The sequence below is a fragment of the Canis lupus genome, chromosome 7, assembly GCF_048164855.1.
Source record: "Canis lupus baileyi chromosome 7, mCanLup2.hap1, whole genome shotgun sequence".
Lineage (NCBI taxonomy): Eukaryota > Metazoa > Chordata > Mammalia > Carnivora > Canidae > Canis > Canis lupus.
In genome coordinates, this window is record NC_132844.1 from 40,046,035 (window position 1) to 40,063,658 (window position 17,624).

Here is a 17,624-nt window from a genome sequence, read left to right on the forward strand (position 1 = left end):
TGGAGAAGAGAATGCTCAAGAAGGTTAGGGCACAACTAAAAAAAGAAACTTTCTTGCTTCACAATTTTGCTTATAGTTTATAGATACAAATATTGGGGTTTCCACATCTTTTCAAATTTTAGTTCCAATAGGAACTCAAAAGCATATTTGAATGTTGATGTAGTCTTCCTTATTTCAGCAATCAGCATTTAAATATAGTCCTTAATACCCTTTAACAGAAATGTGCATTTGTATGGGACATAGAGATATGAGATGGATGCATTTTAAAGTCACTTTTAAACAAACTCACTTTCATCCTGACAACGTTCTGAGGTTTCTTACCGGTTCTCCTTTATCTCCTTTCTGACCAGGTGAGACTGGCGTTCCCGGCAATCCTGCTTCTCCCTGAGCAAAAATTAATTCTGTGTTATCAAACATTCTGTCACACTGAGCTAAAGACTAATAGTTTATAAATATGAAGGTGACAATAGAAGGATAAAGCTTTACTCTCCTCTGAGCTGATGTTGATCCCTCTGCTAGAATGCCCTTCCCTTGCCCAGGAGGCTCAGTATTCTCCCTCTTCCAAATTTCACTTGACATCATCACCTCCGTGAGACTTTCCATGGACTGTGGACATGTGATGCTCCTCTATGGCCCCTGCACCTGTGCCTGCCTTTCTCATGGAGCATGTGATACAGTATTGGTCCCTAGAAGAAATTAAGGTTCCTCTAAACTTTCACCTCACCCCTATACCTACTCGTCCAGCCAGGAGTGAAGTGGTCGCAGGATGTGTTAAGTCTCCAAGGGCATGTATTGTCACAGTGCTAGGGGACATTCTATTCTAGGAACCAGGGCTAGTTTTCTTTTCCTCTTTCCTTTCCTCTGGTATTGGCATAGAGGAAAACCATCAAGAAATCACTCAGTTTCCTTTTAGCACAGCCTCATGACGGCCATTAACAATACTATAAGAAGTTTATGTAGGTCCATGGGACTACTCTTTCTGACGAACGGACCATACTGGTATAGGTGTAGTACATTCTTTAAGTAAGATTCTCTGCCTATTTCCTACAGTTTCAGTACACAACAAAGAAATACTATATAGAGTATCTTTGTGTATGTGTTATAGAGCAGGCAGTTTTCTTCAACTGTGAATTCCCAGAACTAAGCCTACTCCTGACACATGTTAAGTACTCAACATTTGTCCCTTGTACAGGTGGGTTCCCCCCTTACCTTTCTATCCATTCTAACTCACAGCCTGGAAAGAAAGTCTGATGGCTTCAGAACTTTTCAGAAAAAAAATCCAGGAAATCCTATTCCCTTTTCTTAACCCACCTCGGGGACAGAGTGGTTTACATATTTGATTCAACTAGAGCTTAAAGGTCAAGACACATTCTATGCACTGGGGCCACATCCAAGGGGCTTGGCTCACTTTGTGTAGTGGCTTTTCAGTGAGCACAGATTTAAAACTAGCAAACCTTGTTTGGAATGCACTGGCACCGGTCTTGAAGTTCCTGCTTTACTGGCAGATAGGCAGACATTTTACTGGCGTGAGCGGGTAACAATGATGAGGCAGTACTTCCATAGCCATCCTGCTCTGGACACTAAAATCCAGAAAAATGATGAGGGTCAATTCCAAACATTCTAACATTCCAAATACTGGCTCCCACCAAACTAGGGATGACTAAACTTGCCTACAAGAACTGCCTTCTAATGAGCCAAAAGTCAACACTGGTATGTTAGAATTCATAATGCCTTTGCTCTTTTACTAGGTCCCTGATATGTTTTATTACAGTGACAACATGCAAGAAATGCACTAAAAAGTTGGTTTGTTGAGGACTTCTAAAGCTATTATAAATGACTTTATGATTAAGTACAGTAATATCAAACATCTACAATATCTGCATTGTTACAATAAAATAGTTACACATATCACATCTGTGTATATGTTTGTGGAACAAAATATAAAATAAAAGCAAGCAACTTGAACTTTTAGAACAAGATGACTGGAAAGGCATGTAAAAGTGGAAAATAAATCCTTTTTATGCTCCAGGATAGGACTTAATTAAAGTATATCTTAGTCCTGGTATTTAAAGTCCATTGTCCTTTAAAGTTATCAAAACGTCTCCATTGTAACAGACAAGTGGTGAATTTCATACTTAAGCAGTGGGTTCAGAACATGTAGGATGACATGAAGCAAAACTTAGTTATGAAGGAATGAACTTTTTTTTCTCTCAAAAATAAATCCAGATGGGGAGGATAAATGCATCCTTTCTTCTCCACATCATTTACTAGGCTCCTCACCACGGTCTGTAACTGTGAATCTGTAATTTCATAACTCTGAATTTGCAATTTAGGGGAAAGGGTTCACACATTACTTTTTATACTACAAATTATATATGCTTGGAAAAATATTGCTAGGATACAAAACTAAAAGATTGTTAGTGGTTATTTATTATGGTGAGACTACAGTTGATATTCTTTCTTTGAATTTGGCTGTATTTTCCAAGTTTTCTAAAATAAACATACATAATTTTTAAAGGTTTTTATATATTTATTTTTGCCAAAGAGAAAGAGAGAAAGAGAAAGTAAGAGAGCAAGCATGAGCTGGGGGAGGGGGGAGAGGCAGAGGACGAAGCAGGCTCCCCACTGAGCAGAGAGCCAGATGCAGGACTTGATTTGGAGACCCCAGGATCATGACCTAAGTGGAAGGCAGATGTTTAACCAACTGAGCCACCCAGGCACCCCATACATAATTTTTAAAACAAAAAAATATTTTGAGAAAAAGAAGGGTAGCACTCTAATGCTTGTGAAAACAACAAAAACTGGAAGAAAAACAACACCCAGAAACCCTGGGACTAGTTTCCTGTTGTCTACTCCTAGGTCTATCACTTTTACTCTCTCCAGATTTAATAATTAGCTATTTTGTTATCCTAATAAGTTTCCAAGTCCACAAGTCTAAAAGTCATATTAGAATGAAATATGATTATCACCAGCATAGTCCTTTTATCTCATATGATTTGATATGATTTTCCAATAAGTTCCTGCTCTACCAGTTCCCATTCAGATGACCAAGACCTAATTTGAGTTCATAATTTTGATCTGGATAATTGATTTATTATATTAAATTGAGGATTTAAATGACTTTAAAAGTATGTCTCAACATTCACTATAAAACTTTACACACTGTCCAAAAAGTGCCTAAAGGGATCATAAAAATATATAAGTAAGAACTTCTCCCTTCATAAAACTCTGGTTTCGATTTGACATATTTAATTAATTGGCCCTACAAATTTTAATCAGATTTCTTATTTATTTTCAATGAATGTTGCTGATTTTCTCCTTCTGTTTAAGTCTTTAGTCGTAAAAGTCTAACAGTCTAAAGTCATGAAACTTTACAGAAACAGAAAATCTAATTAATAGAAGAAAAGTATATTTACAGATTATTTTGAATAAAACTTACCCTTAAAATATGCTATAAAATATTAACAAAAAACATGTCTAATTTTAAATTCCAGATAAAATTAAATTCTTAAGCAAGCACATTAAAATTTTCTGAATTCAACACATTTTTCAAAAAAAAGTTGGTGTCAGAATTATAACAGATGCACTTAAATAGCTTTTATATAATTATTTATCTTCCAAATTATATGTTCCCATTTGTAAAATGTAGCATCTCTCTATTTTCTGCTCCTCATTAACAGAATAGTGATGTCCCTTCAAATAATTATCAGCAAGAGAATGAGCAGGATTTTGTCATTTTTTTTCCCTATGGTCAGAGATGAATTCCTACCTTATTTTTCTCACTTTAATTCCTAAATAATCGTTTTAAGATGTGATTAAATTTTTTCCATAATTTGTGAGATTAGTCATTGCATTTAATAATCAAACCACTCCATCAAATTTATCACCTATACTTCCTTAAACAGTTTTCTCATAATTTGAATTGAAAATATCTATTATGTGATGAAAGAGTAAAAACTACTGGTCAAAAATACAGTATTTAGATAAATCAAAACATTGTTTTGTTACTTTTCAACCAGGAAAAATTATTATTTTAAGAGTTATGTCCTAAAGGAATAATTAATATAAAAAATAAACTTTTAGAGAATTAACATCTTCAAAATTTAAATATGTGGGTCCAGGAATTCTAAGTCTTTCAAGTATGTAGATTGGCATTATAAATTATCCTTTTAGAGATTTTTAGAAAGATATTTGGCTATCTTTCATTTTGCTTGGAATGAGAACCATAAGCTGGGTTGGAGATATGCTTTATAAAAACCAAATTATATAAGCAAAACAAATAATTTTGAAAAATTTAGCATTGCTTTGAATCAGTCACATTGTTATTCTACTACCCACAGTGACTGACAGAAATTAAAAATATTTTTAATTACTAAACTATTGATAAAATTATCATATAATTTTGGACGGTAAGTATAGAACTTCTAGGAAATCTAATATACAAAGAAAAAATGTTTTCATCTTTTACTTTCACTTTTCATATATTCTTTCTGTAATACTTCATTGAATTAGTCCCTTTTAAACACCATTTTGTCCCAACTACCTCCTTTAATAGTTGATAAAGTCAACAAGTTAAGAAATAATATTTTGATCATCTTCTACAAACAAAGCATAGGAATAAAAAAGAAGAGCATGAAAGTATAACTCCCCTCAATGAGTTTAAAAGGTAGTTGAATACGTTAAAAACAAATACAACTATATCTAATAATACAAGATAGCACACATGACCATTATAATGAGAGCTGGAGAAAGTACTTTTTTTTTTTAAGATTCTATTTATTTATTCATGAGAGATACAGAGAGAGAGAGAGAGACAGAGACAGAGACACAGGCAGAGGGAGAAGCAGGCTCCCCACAAGGAGCCTGACGTGGGACTTGATCCCGGACCCTGGGATCATGCCATGAGCGGAAGGCAGACACTCAACCACTGAGCCACCCAGGCATCTCCCCACCCCCTTTTTTTTAAAGGAAAGATTAGTATAAGAAAGTAACAGTTGCACAGTTAGGTTGGGGATATTAAGAATGAGAGGCTAAGTAACTGAGTTTATGGTTTTTTGCCAACAAAGAGTGACCAAAGACTTTGAAAAAGGGATGAATAGAGGGCAGGGATTGTAGCTTATTCATGTCTGTTATTGCCTTGTTTTATAGCATAGTGTCTAGAAGATCAATGTTTTTGAATAATAAATGTTTAGTAAGAGAAAATAAATGCATATACAAAGCAGTGATTCAGAGGTTATTCTGGTTATGCTGGAAAGAAAAAAGTCTAGAGACAGGGAAGGCAGTTGACATGATAATGCAACAATCCAGGCATGAGATAAAGGTGGACCAGGTCGGTAACAGGGAGAAGGAAGATGAAATATCTATCACAGGCCCCTGGGTGGCTCAATCTGTTAAGTGTCTAACTTCTGTTCAGGTCATGTTCTCAGGGTCCTGAGACTGAGCTCCACATTGGGCTCCCTGCTCAGCTCAGAGTCTGCTTGTCCTTCTTCCTCTGCCCCTCACCTCTGTTTGTGTGCTCTCTCTCTCTCTCTCTCTGTCTCTCTCAAATAAATAAAGTCTTTTAAAAAATCTATCACAAAGGAAAACTATCCAGAATGGATAACAGGCTAGAAGAGAAAAATGAGTAAGAATAAGATATGTTTACAGATTTAAAATCTCTGCAGCTGGAAAATGATGATGCTATCAGAACATAGTTTAGGGAGAAAGTCATAAATTCTCTTTAATATATGTTGAGTCCAACATAAGGATGTATCATTCCCAAAATTCAAGACAAAACAATGGGATTCGAATTTTATAAACTATGTGAGAGCACTATGAGGGGTCTCTTACTTGGAACAAATTACTTACCTGGCTTCAACAGAAGATATTCAAAGCTGCCCTATATTTGCACTCTATGGACTAGGCAACTAGCATTCTATATTCTTCACATACCAAGAAAATTAACTTACCTTAGTATCTGATATTTCGCAACAGGTTTCTTGTGCTATGAAGTTTGAGTTACAGTAGATTTTAAGCTGGTGAAGTTCAATCTATTAAAAAAGTAATAAGACACATCATTAGTTTTCTTGAAAAATCACATTTACACACTTAAGAACTGTGGTAATTTAACTGGAAAGAGAAAAGAAGCTAATACAAATAAATTATCGGTAGATATTTTTAATGTTTTTATTTAATTTAGGATTCATGATTTTATAGATCATTTGAAAAAGAGACAAGGATTCAATTATTGAGATAAATCTCTAAATAAAGGAAATCAGATAATAAAAGCAGTTGCAAATCTTTGCTAGTTATTTCATACAAAAAGTATTTAATTAAAGAGAGGTATTGTTATGCATTACAATAAAATATGTCCACAAAATGAGAAATATTTCAAAGTAAAAATTTCTGGAGAAAAAAATAAAGTCAAAGATATGAACACATGATGGAAAAGGCTTTTTCAGTAGTTCCAAACCTCTTATTTGAGGCACTGAAACAGACACTCACTTCCCAATAAGAAAAAGATATTTTGTTTTAATCGATAGTACATGGATTCTACCTAATATCTATGATTTTATACTATATTGGGATAATCCTGAGCAGTACTCACAATCTTTTTACAGAAATAATTCCTTCTATTTGCTTAGAAGATTCACATTTTTTAGCACTGGGTGTGAAATAATAAATAGTTCAAAAAAAGTACAATCATGTCTTTAAATGCAAGAACAAGCAACCATGTGAGAAGTAAATAATACAGACTATTGACAAAATTTTAATAGGATAGATGTGTAAATCAGCTATTTTAAATTAGCTTGTGGTTGCTAATTTAATAGTTAACCTTATAATGATTTGACATATCACAAACATTAGTAATAGCCTCTTCCCTCTCCTGCTCCTGCCTGCCCTTCTCTCTCTCTCGGCCTCACTCCACCTTTCTCAGTCTGCCAGTACTACCAAGCTAGCTTATGTATTACTTTGATGTCAATAAGTATGTTCCATAAAAAGATTCAACTGTCATATTACAATAATTAATCCTACCATAATGAAAAGCAGATATCTTCAGTTACTTTTTTTTTTTTAAGATTTAAATTTATTTATTCATAAGAGACACAGAGAGAGAGGCAGAGACATAGGCAGAGGGAAAAGCAGGCTCCATGCAGGGAGCCTGATGTGGGACTTGATCCCGGAACCCTAAGGTCATGCCCTGAGCCAAAGGCAGATGCTCAACCGCTGAGCCACCCAGACGTCCCTTCAGTTAGTTCTAAAACTCTATCCAATACTAAAAAAGCAAAGGAGAAAAAAGGATGTAACTATTACTCTACACTACACTGAAATGAACAAAATCAAGTCAGCTTATAGAAAGTGTTAAGAACTCTAGATTATCTTCTGAATTCATGAGTAGCCTAAGATTTGCGGCCAACCCAAAATTCTGAGGTAAAATGAAACTTATTTATTTTTTATAACTTTTTGCAAGATATTGAACTTAACTTTTGTTTATAAAGTTTAAATGCACTGTCTTATATAGTTGAATGAAACACTGCATAGTAACATATCCCTTATGTAGAATGACGAATGAGGACTCTAATTAATATTCTTAACTAAAACTAATTTAACATCATCGCTATTATCAAAATAACCAATAAACATTAAAATTTGAATATGTACCATCCACTGTACTAGGTCCTTTATAGAAATTATTTTACTTAAGACAGATAATCAATTGTTGATGGATTAACAACTAATCAAGTATCATGACATTGAAACTACAATCCTAGTTTAATGATGTTTTCTTATTCATTAGTTACTCTAGAATCCTTCACTGACACAGTACTTTACAAGGACAAGGTTTGGGGCTAAGCCTATACCAGCCCTTGTTATGCAGAGTTTGTTAAAAAAAGATCCTTTATATCAGTTTTATCACCTATTTTTTCTTATAAAAGTAACCAGATAGTATACACAAAATAAAACCCAATTATTAGAATTTTTTTCAATAACACACATCTTGAATAAATAAAACATTTTCACATTATAACAGATCTTGTGAATCACAGAGCTTGTATGGAGATGGTGAAAAACCAGTCCACTTGAGCTTTTAGTAGGACCAAGAATCCTTATAGAATATGTATTTTATTTCCTAACTCAAACACTATTTTATAAATAAGCTACATCATAATATGGCTTTAATTTTTTTTATTTTTGTCTTTCATTCATTTATTTTTAAAATTTTAATGCCAGTATAGTTAACATACAATGTTGTATTAGTTTCAGGTGTACAATATGGTGATCCAACAATTTTATACATTACTCACCGTTCATCATGATAAATGTACTGTTAATTCCCTTCATCTATTTTGTCTATCACTCGTGTTTTCTCTGGTAACCATTAGTTTCTTTTCTAGATTTAAGAGCCTATTTCTTAGTCTGTCTCTTCTTTGCTTTGTTTCTTGAATTTTATGTATGAGTTAAACCATATGGTATTTGTCTTCCTCTGATTTATTTCATTTATTTTATACTCTCCAAATCCATCCATGTTGTAATGAATGCTAAGATTTCATTCTTTTTTATGGCTGAGTAGTATTCCATATTATAATTGTGTGTAATGTAATGTATATATGTAATATATATAATGTATATAAGTTCTATTCTTAATTTTTTTCAGATTTTATTTATTCATGAGAGATATATAGAGACAGAGGCAGAAACATAGGCAGAGGGAGAAGCAGACTCCTCACAGGGAGCCTAATGTGGGACTCAATCCTGGACCCCGGGATCGCGCCCTGAGTCATAAGGCAGATGCTCAACCACTGACCCAACCAGGTGCCCCATCTATTCTTAATTTTTTATTTTTAAATTTTTTTAAAAAGGTGTTATTTATTTATTCATGAGAGACAGAGAGAGAGAGGCAGAGACACAGGCAGAGGGAGAAGCAGACTCCATGCAGGGACCCCGATTCGGGACTGGAACACGGGATTCCAGGATCATTCCCTGGGCTGAAGGCCGGCACTAAACCACTGAGCCACCCAGAGATCCTCCTATTCTTAATTTTTAAAAGAACCTCCATACAGTTTTCCTCAGTGGCTGAAAAAGTTTGCATTTCCACCAACAGTGTACAAGGGTTCCTTTTTCTTAGAATTCTAGCCAACACGTGTTGTTTCTTGTGTTTTTAATTTATCCATTCCAACAGGTGTGGGTTATATCTTATTGTGGTTTTGATTTGCATTTCCTTGATGATTAGTGATACTGAGCATCTTTTCATGTTTCTATTGGTCATCTGTATGTCTCTTTGGAGAAATGCCTGTTCATGTCTTCTGCCCATTTCTTTGGATTATTTGTTTTTCTGGGTATTGAGTTTGATAAGTTCTCTATTTTTCAATACCAATCCTTTATCAGATATGTAATATGCAAATATTTTCTCCCATGCAATAGGTTGGTTGTCTTTGAGTTTTGTTGATGGCTTCCTTTGCTGTGCAGAGCTTTTTATTCCCAGTGGGCTGTTTCTAGCTTATGCCAGTATAAAAACGTTGTCATTAATATAGTACCAAATGACTGTTTTCCTCTTCTACAACTGTACCTTAAAAGCAGTACAACCACATCCATTCAACCAAAAGATAGGGCAAGTGCTCTTCTTTTTCTTAAAGAAACTTATTTTGATTTATAGGCTGGTGCATTTTAAGCCAAACAAACAAAAAAGGATTTTCCAATGTTTGTGATACACATGGCACAGTCTTAAATGAGAAAAAAAAAAAAGAGGAAATCTCAATAGTCTATTTTTGCTTCTGTTTCTTTTGTCTCAGAAGACCTATCTAGAAAAAGAGTTGCTATAGAAGGTGTCAAAGAAATTACTGCTTATGCTATGCAGTATGCTATTACTATGCTATGCTATTACTGCCTATGCTCTTTTCTGGAATTTTTATTGTTTCAGTTCTCACAGTTAGGTCTTAATCCATTTTGAATTTATTTTTATATATGGTGTAAGAAAGTGGTTTAGTTTCATTCTTTTGCATGTGGCTGTCCAGTTTTCTGAACACCATTTGAAAAGATTGTCTTTTTCTCATTGCATATTCTTGCCTCTGTCAAAGATTAACTGGCTATATAATTGTGGGTTTATTTCTGGGCTTTTTATTCTATTCTATTGATCTATGTGTCTATTTTTGTGCCAGTACCAAACCGTTTGAATACTAAGCTTTGTAGTATATCTTGAAATCTAGGATTGTGATAACCTCCAGTTTTGTTCTTCTTTTTCAAGATTGCTTTGGATATTCAGGGACTTTTCTGGTTCCATAAAAACTTCAGGATTATTTTTTCTAATTTTGTGAAAAATGCTGTTGATATTTTGAAAGGGGTTGCATTAAATCTGAGGATTGCTTTAGGTAGCATGGAAATTTTAACAATATTTGTTCTTCCATCCATGAGCATGGAATATCTTTCCATTTGTTTGGATCCTCTTCAGTTTCTTTCATTAATGTTTTATAGTTTTCAGAGCTCAGGTCTTTCACTTCCTTGGTTAAGTTGATTCCTAGGAATTTTGCTATTTTTTATACAGTTGTAAATGGGGTTGTTTTTTTAACTTTTCTGTTGGCTACTTCATTATTAATGTACAGAAATGCAGTGGATTTCTATGTTGATTTTGTATCCTGTAACCATACTGAATTCATTTACCTGTTCTAGTCAATTTTTGGTGGAGTCTTTGGGGTTTTCTATATATAGTATCATGTCATCTGCAAATAGCAAACAGTTTGCATCTTCCTTACCAACTTGGGTGCCTTTTTTTTTTTTTTCTTGTCTGAGTGCTGTGTCTAGGACTTCCAGTACCATGTTGATAAAAATGTTGAGAGTGGACATCTTTGTCTTGTTCCGGAGATCAGAGGAAATCTCTCAGTTTTTCACCATTAAATACTTGTTCAAGGTCGGTTTGTCATACATGGCCTTTATTATATTGAAATATGTTCCTTCTAAACTTACTTTGTTGAGGGCTTTTTAATCATGAATGGATGTTATACTTTGTCAAATGCTTTTTCTGCATGTATTAAAATGATCATATGTTTTTTATTCTTTCTCTTGTTGATGTGATATATCACATTGATTGATATGCAAATATTGAACCACATTTGCATCCCAGGAATAAATCCCACTTGGTTGTGATGAACGATTTTGAGATTTTTTCCACCTATATTCATCAGAGATATTAGCCTGTAGTTCTGTCTCCTTTTTTTTTTTTTTTTTTTTTTTTTTTAATAGTGTCTAACTGCTTTTGATTTTAGGGCAATGCTGGCCTCATAAAATGAATTTGGAAAATTTCTTTTCTATTTCTTGCAATAGTTTGAGAAGAGACAATATTAACCTTTCTTTAAATGCTTGGTTTTAAATTCTCCTGTGAAGGAGTCTGGGCCTGCATTTTTGTTTTGGGGGTTTCTTGATTACTGATTCAATTCCATTGCTGGTAATCGGTCTATTCAAATTGTCTAATCCTATTACAGTTTGGGGATTTATAGGGTTGTAAAGAATTTATTGATTTCTTCAGTTGTCCAGTTTGTTGGCATATGATTTTTCATAATATTCTCTTACAATCATTTGTATTTCTGTGATGTCAGCTTTTATTTCTCCTTTTTCATTTGATTTTGTTTGAGTTCTCTCTCAATATTTCTCTCCCCGCCCCCTCTTTGATGAGTCTGGCTAGAGGTTTATCAATTCTGTTGATGTTTTCCAGAACCAGATCCTAGTTTCACTGAACTGTTCTATTGATCTTGTAGTTTCTATCTCATGTATTTCTGCTCTAATATTTTTTATTTTCTTCCTTCTGCTGCTTTTGGGTTTTGTTTGTTCTTTTTCTAGCTCCTTTAGGTGTAAGGTTAGGTTGTTTATTTGAGATTTTTCTTGTTTCTTCAGATAGGCCTGCACCGCTATAAACTTCCCTCTTAGAACCACTTTGCTGTATTTCAAAGATTTTGGACTGTTGTGTTTTCATTTGTCTACATATATCTTTCAATTTCCTTTTTCATTTCTTGGTTCACCCACTCATTCATTTTTAGAAGCATGTTATTTAACCTTCATGTATTTGTATTTTTCCACATTTTTTTCTTGTGGCTGATTTCTAGTTTCATAGCATTATGGTCAGGATAAGATCCATGATATATGACTTTGATCTTTTTTAATTTGTTGAGACTTGCTTTGTGGCCTAATATGTAATCTATTTTGGAGAATGTTTCATGTGCACTTGAAAAGAGTGTGTATTTTGCTGTTTTAGGATGGAATATTCTGAATATATCTGTTAGCTTGATCAGGTCCAATGTGTCATTCAAAGCCTTTCCTTGTTAATTTTCTGTTTGGATTATCTATCCATTGATGTAAGTGGGTATTAATGTCCCCTATTATTATTATATTACTATCAATTACTTCCTTTATGTTTGTGACTAGCAACTTTATGTATTTGGGATCTTCCATATTGGATGCATAAGTATTTACAGTTGTTATATCTCCTTGTTGGATTGTTCCTTTTATGATTATATAGTATCCTTCTTTGTTTCTTGCTAGTCCTTGTTTGAAAGTCTAATTTGTCTGATACAAACATTGCTATCTTTCTTTTCACTTCTGTTTGTAAGGTAAATGCTTTTCTATTCCTTCCCACTTTCAATCTGCATGTTTCTATAGGTTTGAAATGAGTTTCTTATAGGCAGCATATAGGTTGGTATTTTTCTTTTTCCATTCCATCACTCTATATCTTGATTGAGCATTTAGTTCACTTACATTCAAATTAATTATTGATAGGTATGTGCTTATTGCCATTTTGTTACTTGTTTTATGATTGTTTTTGTAGTTCTTCTCTGTTCCTTTCTTCTCTTTCTTTATTCTCTCAGTTTGCTGGCTTTCTTTAGGGATATACATGGATTCCTTTCTCTTTATTTTTTGCATATCTATTATTGGTTTTTGATTAATGGTTACTATTAGGTTTATACATAACATATTATGCATATAGTAGTCTATATTAAGTATATGGTCATTTATGTTTGAACCCAATCTTTACTCTTTTCCCCCTTACATTTTTGGTATATGATGATATACTTTATATCCTTTTATTTTGTGAATCCTTTGACTGATTTTCATAGATATAATTGATTTTACCACTCCTGTGTTTCCTACTTTTCTTACTCCTACTTATGATCTTTCCTTTCCAGTAAACATTTCTTGTAGGGCTGGTTTTGTGGTCATGAATTCCTTTAACATTTGTTTGTTAGGAAACTCTTTAACTCTCCTTCTAGTGATAGCCTTGTTGGATAGCATATTCTTGGCTGCAGGTTTTTTTCCCTTCCATACTTTGAATATATCATGCCACTCTTCACTAGTCTGCAAAGTTTCTGCTGAAAAAAGTCAACTGACAGCCTTGGGGGGGGGGGGGAGGGTTCCCTTGTATGCAACTGTTTTCTCTTGCCGCTTTTAAAATTCTCTATTGCTACTTTTTGCCATTTTAACTATGATGTATCTTGGTGTGGACCTCTTTGGGTTGATTTTGCTGGGGGCTCTCGTTTATCCTTGACCTGGATTTCTGTTTCCTTCCTCAGATTCAGGAAATTTTCAACTATTATTTCTTCAAATAGATTTCCTGTTCCCTTTTCTTTCTCTTCTCCTTCTGGAATCCCTATAATGTGAATATCATTACACTTGATGATGTTGCTGAATTCCCTAAGTCTATTTTTATTTTTTATTATTCCCTTTATCTCTCTTGTTCAGTTTGATTGTTTTTCATTACTCTGTCCTCTGGGTCACTGATCCTTTCTTGTGCTTCCTCTTGTCTATGACTTATTCCATCTAGTGTATTTTAATTTAAGTTATTGAGCTCTTCATCTCTGATTGCTTCCTTTTTATGTTTTATAACTTTTTGTTAAGGGTATCACTGAGATTTTCCATGCTTTTCTCAAGTCCAGTTAGTATCTGTACCATTACCATATTCTTTATCAGGCATGTTACTTATCTTCATTTCATTTAGATCTCTGTCATTTTGTCCTGTTCTTTCATTTTGAACATAGCCCTCTGTCTCCTCGTTTTGGGTATTAATTTTACCCTCAAATGAATTTAAGATGCCACACTAAACTGTGAAAACTTTGTAATACTATAATTTTTACATTGTGTATTTTAAAAAATTTTTTTAAAGATTTTATTTTGTAAATTTATTTATTCATGAGAGACACAGAGAGAGGCAGAGACATAGGCAGAGGGAGAAGCAGGACCCTTGTGGGGAGCCTGATATGGGACTCAATCTGGCGATTCCAGGATCATGCCCTAAGACAAAGGCAGAGGCTCAATCACTGAGCCACCCAGGTGTTCCTACATGTGTCTTTTTAGAGAACACATCTGATATTTTTCAGCCTCGGGTTCTGGGCTTAATTCTGTTCTTGGGGGAGAAGTTAAGGAGACACAGGACACAGCACTCAACCTTCAGAGGGCAAGCTCTGTGCCTGGACCCTGCTCTTGCAATAACTTATTCCTCTCTCATTGCCATCTGCCCACAAAAGTTCTGAATTAATCTCAGTGTGCTCTTAGTTCTTTCAGTCCCTCTAGAAACAGCCCACTTTGCTCTCATTAGGCCTGTAAGAGGTTCCAATCCCCAACTTTGGTACTTGCAGCAGGTGCCACTCTCTAGCACTGTTGCTAGGATTCCCTGAATTGTCTTCCTACCTACACCCCACGTGCTGCTGAAAGTTACATCTCTTATGTTCTAATTGCTGGTCTCGACTTCCTCCCTTGCCTTTGGAGACAACTTTCTGAAAGGTACTGTTGTGTTACAGTTAATATTGTTATTGTTATTGGCAGCCATTATTTACTAATTTAAACTTTGATCCTTCCATTAGTCTTTAAGATCTCTGAGAGCAAGAGAAGCAGGACTTTTCCCCATTCTCTTAGGCCAGGGTTGAGTGGAGTGTCTAGTCCTGAATAAATAAATGAATATACAGGGAACTAACCACATACTAGGCACTACGACACATGCTCTTTACAATTATAAAGAAGTAACTTTACCAATACTATTTTTAAACTGAGGATACTAAGCTAACAGCTAACAAGATAAATTAGTAGATCATTACAGTTAAGTAGATGAGCTAGGATTTACAACCACATCTGTCTGATCCCTAAACCAGCTCACTCTACAAAAATCTCATGATGTCTTGCCACCATGATTGGTTTTTCCTACTCTGGCCTATTTGGCTGATCATCACTGAGCTCTAGTTATGACATTCTCACTGATTTGTTTCCTGTTTCTAAGAGAAAATAGTTAAAAAATATTTTATTGAATATATATATTTGTATGTATAGTATATATATAGATGTGTGTGTGCATGTACACACACACATATTATCTTTATCCACCTATTAATCACCTATCATGATTCTTCCACAGGGGCATTTAGAAAAAATGCACTGTCCAAATATGTATTTGTATAGAATTGTACTTCTGAAACAAAATTGAACTGTTACGTGCATTAGCAATTGTTATTGGTGGCCTACATTCAGGTTACTTTTATGGGGTTTCTCATCATTCTACCCATTAGAAAAACTGAAGTCATGAAATTTAGAGATATCTCACTTTTTAGTATTATAGGCCTTCTTTTCTAGGGAAATCAATAATAAATCTATTATTACCTGAGCATCAAATAAGACTTTTAAAGGACCTTTTCATCTGAAAGGGGATTACTAGCCAATTGTTCTCATCCAAAGCAGAACCTTGAAAAACCTTTATAGGCTCATGAGAAATAATCTGCAATACAAAACTGTTGCTATTCTGAGGATGAATAAAACAGCCTATTGTTCTTGAATGGAAACATCAGATAATCTGGGACCATTTAACTTAAAGTTCATCTTTTCCCAGACTTTTCTATTCAAAGCATATAAGCTTATTCAAGCTGATTTTTTTGGTATCATATGGTGCATTTTTACTAGAATTTAATTGTACGAATCTCATTTTTTAAGGCATGACCTAGTTCTTTTAAATTCACAGGCTGAAAAAAATGGGTGAAAATAGAAGATAATATATGTGAAAATACAGTTGGAAATACATAGCTATGCTTCACACATCTGATGGCTAATTTAAACAGTGTTGAGAAGGGAATGTATTACATAGTAATTAAAGAAAGAAGGTTTTAATAAGGTATCTAATTTAGAAAGTTTCATAACCAACATCACAACTCACGTCCACAGGCTTGCCATCAGAAGCTCGTGCAGCAATAACAGTCCTTCCACGAAGGTCCACAGTGTCCTTCTCATCTATATGCCGGCTTGCAATTAAATTACAATCCATATAGAGTGAAATGCCCCAGGATTGTATACCAATGCCAAGTTTATGCCATTGGCGATCAAACAAAGGACGGAGTTCTCGATTTTTAAAAATGTAGTTCAACACATCTCCCTCAGCAGCCTGGAACATAAATTCCACCACCTTCTTTCCGCCATCAACTACTATAGAAACCTGCAAAAATGCAAATTAGCTTTAAGTGTTTAAAACAAGGGTTCAAAATTACTAAAGCATACAAATAAAAAATCAGCGATGCACGTTAGTATGATTGAGGAATTTAGTAAAATGTTTTAAATGATACCCATGTCCACCAGATTTGTTAATACAAAAGAACAGCAAACATCCAGCTACAAAAATGTTTTAAATAATGTGGTATTCTGGCAAATGTAATATGCTCCTTTCTTGAGAGAACATCTGAAGGTATATATTTATATGTAAGTGTATATCTAAGTATATATATAATTCTGTATGAGCAATTCAAGAATTAAATGTTACTTAATTTAAAAAGAAAAAGAATAGAATCACTTGTCTTAGCATGCAAACTAAGATTGACTTCTTGAAACTGATAATTTACATGGTGCAGAAAAAAATGCCTTTACATAAAGGATATACTTTTTTCAGTTTAGTTCATCTTCCATCATAAAATTGTGACGGTATTAACATATTAAAAGACCAGTGAAATAAAAAAATCTCAGTGGACGTGCATAGAAATAAACACAAATGTAAGGTGCTAATAAGTAATATTGAGGTTCATCTTTCCCCCTAGAGTTCTTGCACACTCATCTTTCTGCCCAAATGCCATCTTTTATACAAGTACTCCTGGATTCCTCTTCCTCGTGGCCCATTTTAGGAAGCTGCCCCTTTCTATGCTCCCATAGTCCCCAGTCAGCTCTGAGCTTACCTCTACCACTGCACCCGTCACACTGTGATTATGCTGTAGTATATTGTTCTCCTACATGCCATCCCCTTAGACGTTATGCTTCCTGTGAAAGGAACTATGCTTCTAAAAATCTCTTCTCTTTGTCACTAATTAGCATACAGCATGTGTTCAATACCTTTTTATTGGTGGAATCAATATTTATATCCCACCTCTTCACTCACTAAGGACTTCCAAATGAAACAATGAACAGCTTTAAAAATAATACGTATCAGAAATGATAGGACATAAAGAAGTTATTAGTGAGGTGGACTTAGTGGCAATGAAGCAGTTGTGAAAGAAGGGTTGTTTGAGTGTCTTTAGACAAAATGTGAATCATATTACAGATCTCAGCAAGAGCATCCTGACTATGAGAATACTTGCATTTCCCTATTGATGATTCCTCTAAATGAAAGAATATTCAGATGCTAGATTTGCTTCCAAATTTGGGCA

At 34.3% G+C, this 17,624-nt stretch overlaps 1 protein-coding gene across 1 annotated transcript in view; it reads right to left on the reverse strand.

Moving 5' to 3' along the window:
- The window catches only part of COL19A1 (collagen type XIX alpha 1 chain), a 307,933-nt gene that overhangs the window by 250,065 nt on the left and 40,244 nt on the right, over positions 1-17,624 (reverse strand). The window contains exons 6-9 of the mRNA XM_072832451.1: positions 16,154-16,429; positions 5,949-6,029; positions 1,455-1,580; positions 322-384 (exon numbers count right to left, since the gene is read on the reverse strand). Of these exons, the coding sequence (XP_072688552.1) occupies positions 322-384; positions 1,455-1,580; positions 5,949-6,029; positions 16,154-16,429 (546 nt within the window). The remainder of the gene's footprint in view (positions 1-321; positions 385-1,454; positions 1,581-5,948; positions 6,030-16,153; positions 16,430-17,624) is intronic.